Source organism: Pteropus vampyrus, unplaced genomic scaffold (genome assembly GCF_000151845.1).
Source record: "Pteropus vampyrus isolate Shadow unplaced genomic scaffold, Pvam_2.0 Scaffold103, whole genome shotgun sequence".
Classification (NCBI taxonomy): domain Eukaryota; kingdom Metazoa; phylum Chordata; class Mammalia; order Chiroptera; family Pteropodidae; genus Pteropus; species Pteropus vampyrus.
In genome coordinates, this window is record NW_011888884.1 from 4,403,478 (window position 1) to 4,408,889 (window position 5,412).

Below are 5,412 nucleotides of genomic sequence, written 5' to 3' on the forward strand. Positions count from 1 at the left end.
GTTAAATGAGATGATGTACATAAAAGCTTGGCATAGTGCTTAGCACATAGTAAATACTCAATAAAAATTAATTTTTATTACTACCATTAGTATTACCTCTCAAATTCTGGCCACTACTCGCATCAGTTGATTCAGATGGGAAAGAAAGAAATGACCCAAAGAAATGCGGGTCGTCTGTAGGAACAGTGAAGTTGTGCAACAGAAACTTCACATCCTGGAGGCATAACTACTACTATAGTCATCACTTTTTATTACAGGTGATTGGACCTCTGGAGAAAAAATAAATATAAAAAATCCAAACAATATTTAAGAATGGAATTTAGATTTTAGGTAAAAGAATGAATTTAGGTAAAGGAGTAATGGACTGAGAACTAAGGATAGAATGGATATGAGACCTGGGAAGAAAATGCTTGCCCAGAGAATAACTAATCCAAGTTTCCGCTATATTGAAGGTGCTATGCTTTCTGCCAGAGCAATACAGTAGTAGTAATAGTAATAATAAATAGTAATGATAGTAGCAGCGGTAGCTACTAATACCATGTAGTATTTACTATATGCCAGATACTGCTCTATATGCATATATTAGCTCATTTAATCTATTAACATTTAGAAGAAAAGGCTTAGAGCCCAACAGGTCTGGAGTTAAATCTTATTCGTGACATTAATGGCAAGATGACTCTGAGGAAGTTCTTTCATCTCTCTGAGCTTTAGTTTCCTCATATCTAACAGGGAGTAAGAACACCTAAGCCACAGGGATAATGTGAGGATTATGAGATTACAAACATAAAGTACCTGATATCTAGCAGATACCCTCGTAGATATGTTTTTATTATTGCGGTTAATATTATAATTATTATTAAATCTTAAGACCAAAAATATCATTCTGAAGGCATATGGTAAAGTTTTGAAATGGGTAACTTTTTTCTTCCTTTCTGAGTTCTTCTTCGACCTTTTAAAAAATGGTAAGCATCTTATGATATTAAGCTTTTCTCAGAATTAACTCTACATGAATAAAAAGTAGAATATTATAAAGATAAAAAGACCCTTAGACTAGCTTTAAAGGTTTTTTCTTCTTCTTCTAGGAATAGTAGTGATGAAAATACTACAGTTCCTTCAGTAAATAGTGCTGAAAATAATGAAAATGGCATATGGCTGGGGGAATCTTCCAAAGAAACTACTCTACGCAGCCATCCCCTGTTCTTTTCTCTGCCTTTTAAGGTCACGGTAACATGATAGAAAATCTGGGACTCACACCATCTGTCCAGACAGTTCTATCACTGCTCATTTCTCTTGTTAAATAATCAGAACACTTCACACTTCCCAAACACTGCCGCCATAAAGAGCAGTTAAAGCAGAATGAAAGAAGCTCTTTCTATCCAGAAATGTAGTGGTTAGAAATGAACAGTTCTTTTGAGGTTTGTGGGTTTCAGATCATGTCAGTAAGAAAGAAATTCAAGCCTTAGAAGGAAATTAAAGAATAATAGGATTATCATTCTGGCTCCAGAAATTATCTTTCTTAGACAAGGTGACATTCTCATACAAGTTCTCTAAGAATAGATTTGGCAGTCTAATATTGAGATAATTATATCGGCTTCTATTCTGTAAATTTCTCATAAGACTAAGAAGAGGAATAATTTTCTTTACCACTACTACTACGACTAGTATTAATGACAGAGGCTAATAATTTCTTAGCATTCAAGGCATGCTTAATTCTCTTCAAAACCCTTTTTGTGTATTAACTCATTTAATCTTTAAAACCACTCTTGTAGCAATTTCTATTATTATTCCCATTTTACACTTGAGAAGATTTAGGCACAAACAGGTTAAATAACTTTCCCAAGGCAATATAGCTGGTAAAATGTAAAGCTTGGATTCAAAAGCAAGCAGACTGGCTCTATGCCTGTAATTTCTATGCTATACTATCTTATAGTTTTTTTTTTTTTAAAAAAAGCCTCTAAATTATACATTAAATTTGGCATCTTTATCATATTTTGAATAACAAACTGTAGCTAGATATTAAAAACACCTGCCATTTACCTAACCACAGTGATAGCAATTATACATTTATTAGCTTATTAATTTCTGTCTTATAATCACAACTTATACAAATAAATGTTTGTTGTCAAAAAGCAAAATAGTGTTTTATAATAAACGAAAGTTTCAAGAATATGCTTTGAGGTCAATGTCAATTTGGGAATACTTTATGACTTTGAGAAAAAGGTTTGGATTACTCACTAACCTCCAGAACAAGTTTAACTTTACATGGAGACTTCTTGCCTTCAAATAAAAGAGTTAGCCATCCAAGTAGCATATGTCAGTGTTCCCAGGAGAAACCAGGCTGAACGGGGAACTCCTCTTCTGCGTGACAGAACATTCCCCCGTGCCCAATGGCTCAAATGTATTCAATGCCCCAATCTCAGCTAGTTGGTGAGGTACATCTATGCTACTGGTCACATAACTACCATGATAATAACAGTAATGACAGTAATCACATCAGTAATGATAATATTAATATAACATTCAATAATAATAATGATAACCACCATTTACTTAATAAATGCTGAGCATTACGCTAACAGCCTCATATGTCAGGTGTTTTAGGGCAGCAATAGAGAGTAGTGGTTAAAAGAATGAACTCTAGCGAGAGGCTGCTGTCTGACTCCACTTATATTCCATGCGATCTTGAACAAACTACTTCAATTCTCAGTGCCTCACAGAATTGCTACCTCTTAAGGTTGTTTTGAGGATTAGATGTGTGAATACATGTAAAATATTCAGAATAGTGCCTGACACACAGTAAGTAGTATTACCCAAATTTAATAGATGAGATTATTGTTCAGAAAAGCTAACAGCCATACATTAGTTAGCTGTAGCTGAGGTTTTCCAGGTCTTCCTGACTCCAAAGCCCCTGCTCTTTAGGTTCTCATTCCCATTCATTCTCTCTCTCTTTCTCAGAACTGAGAATAGGCCAACTGCACCGCAAAGGAGAGCATAGTTATTCTAATGTCACTTTTGTCTTTTTTCATCAAGGAGTTTTACTATGACAGCATTAAAAAAAAATGTTTAAAATGCCAATCTGACATACTGCATTCCTTCAGTTCTGAGACACCCCCCGCCCCCAATTTTTCCATCTGTGAATCATGTGTCTTACAATTATAATTGGCAGTGTTTTTCTTTCTTAGAGGCACTAAAATAATGGTACATCTTATAATCTATATCATCTTACATTTGACAAAACATAGTAGCTGTTAAGCACAATGAGGATCAGCCCTCAGTCTACGTTAAAGGCATATACCGGAGCTTGCCCAGCACTCATGGCCTCAGCCCCACTCAATCTCAACTTCACTGAAACTTCACTTCACCTTTGCTATCTCTTTAAATTATCAAGCTCCTACAGCTCTCAGAGCCAATCAGTTTTTTGGCTCAGGCTCTAGGCCCAGTTTTTGTGTTCCTTGTTTTGGTTTTCCCCTTCTGATGACTCAAGGGCTCCTAATCATAATGAATCTTAGGACTGACAAACTCAGGGACACTTACTTCTAGTAGAGAGTCCTGATAGGCAGTCTCATTTCACAAACATAACTGGGCTCTATAGGTAAGCTGAGAAAGTATCAGCCAATATTAGAGACTTGACAGAGTATTTCTCAGCCTTCTGAAATTATTTCCATATCTCCTTTTATAAATACTTATCTGATTCATACTTAAATTTTTTTCCTGTTTTGGCCTGAGTGCCTCCATTCCACACATGGTCAGTCTCTTCATAGAAGAAAAAAATGTCAAGTTTCACATCGTCTTTTCCTTGGAAAGATAGTTCCAAGCTGTCTTCTACCTAGAGGGAAGATGAAAACCTTCACAGACTGAAACAAAGGAAACATATTTTTTAAATTAAAATAAGATAATGTTTTTATAGAGAGAGAACACTGATTTTGGATACATGTTTTTTCAGCTTGGAACACCTCTGAAATTGGGATGCATCAATAGCACATCATCATTTCTTTCTTAAATTTATATAAAAATAATATTGATACAATTAATATAATTGATGACAACTCAGGATAATGATTTACAGTAGTAATTATCACTCTGCAGCACATCCTGACCCTGAGCCCCTTTCTAACTAAAGAAGGAAAGGAACCAAAGACAAATCACTCCTTTTAATAATCAAGTAAAACTATCAGGAGAGAAGTTTCTCATTACAATAAATAAGTACTAAGTAAATGTTGTATTATAGAAACCCATACACATACCATAGATCATTATGTTATGTACATGAAAAAAAAAGAAAAGTTAAAGATACAAAGAATTCTGAGAGTATTTCCCTAAAGAAACTTATTCTACAAATAATTATGTTCCCATTGGACTTGGTACATCTGTCTGTCACAGCACTAATCACATAATAATTATTTATGCATTTTTTTCCTTCCAATTAGACAGTGAACTCCTCAAAGGTAAGGACTATACTTTAGTCATCTTTGTGTCCTGGGTGCAGAGCACAGTACCAAGCATAGAGTGAGTGTTGCGTAAATGTTTGCTGAATGACCAGAGTTCTATTGCTTTGACTTTGACCTCAGGGAAGTATTTTATTAAATTTTTTAGTAAACATAAATGATTATGATGAGGAAAGTAATTTTCCAGTGACTAAACATACTTCTACTTGCTTTCCAAGACAACACTACCCTGGGAACAAGATAATTAAGAGTAAGGTGACTGGCTTACAGCATAGGAATCAAATAGTCTAAAAGGAGATTTCATCCAAGCCACAATGACCTACTCCCAGTTGATCTGTGAGAAAACTGCTATGATCTTGGACAGATGAAAAAAGAAATTCAGAGAAAAAAAATGGCATAGATAATAGAGGCTCTGTTCATCACTCTGGCAACCAAATCAAGTTGTGATGGAAACAAGGAGCAGTAGCAAGGAAAAATCACCTAAGATCTAGATAAACAACCATACAACTAGGGAGAAATCCAAGAAAGCACCCTGCAATGGCAGAAGGTAGGACAGGACGAGGACGCGAGGCTGCCCAGTCCCGAGTGGCTGAGATAGAGGCTCCGGCAGCGGCAGACGCCTCTTAAAGAGGCCATGACAGCAAGTGGATTTTCGCGGAGACAGACCTGCTCGCTCTGAGCACCAGTGCCCGTCTGGCTGTGTGCAAGGGGCGCCAGGGACTTACAGGGAGACATTGTCACACTGAGGGCTGAGGGGAGACTTGCTTGGTACAGAGTGCGGGCGGTATCCGTTGTTCCCTGTTGAGCTCTCCCTGCTACTAATGCACTGGACAGAGGGCCACCATAGCTGTGATGTCATCAAACTGTGATAACAGAGGTCACTCCACCCAGAGGATTCCCTGAAACTCTGCCTCACCCAACTCACGGCCCCACCCAAGCCGCATCCAGGTATATCCTCAGCGAGTCA

The 5,412-nt window shown here is 36.8% G+C and overlaps 1 protein-coding gene across 7 annotated transcripts in view; it reads right to left on the reverse strand.

Annotated features, from left to right (window-relative positions):
* The window catches only part of FKTN (fukutin), a 64,341-nt gene that overhangs the window by 19,404 nt on the left and 39,525 nt on the right, over positions 1 to 5,412 (reverse strand). For 3 of the 7 annotated variants that reach the window (XM_023533481.1, XM_023533483.1, XM_023533482.1), the window contains one exon: positions 3,699 to 3,826. The exons of 1 other annotated variant lie outside the window; for it this stretch is intronic. In XM_023533481.1, the coding sequence (XP_023389249.1) occupies positions 3,699 to 3,826 (128 nt within the window). Of the gene's footprint in view, positions 1 to 3,687; positions 3,855 to 5,412 lie in introns of those variants that run through there. 3 more of the 7 variants (XR_002781522.1, XM_023533484.1, XM_023533485.1) reach the window with 2 other exon arrangements.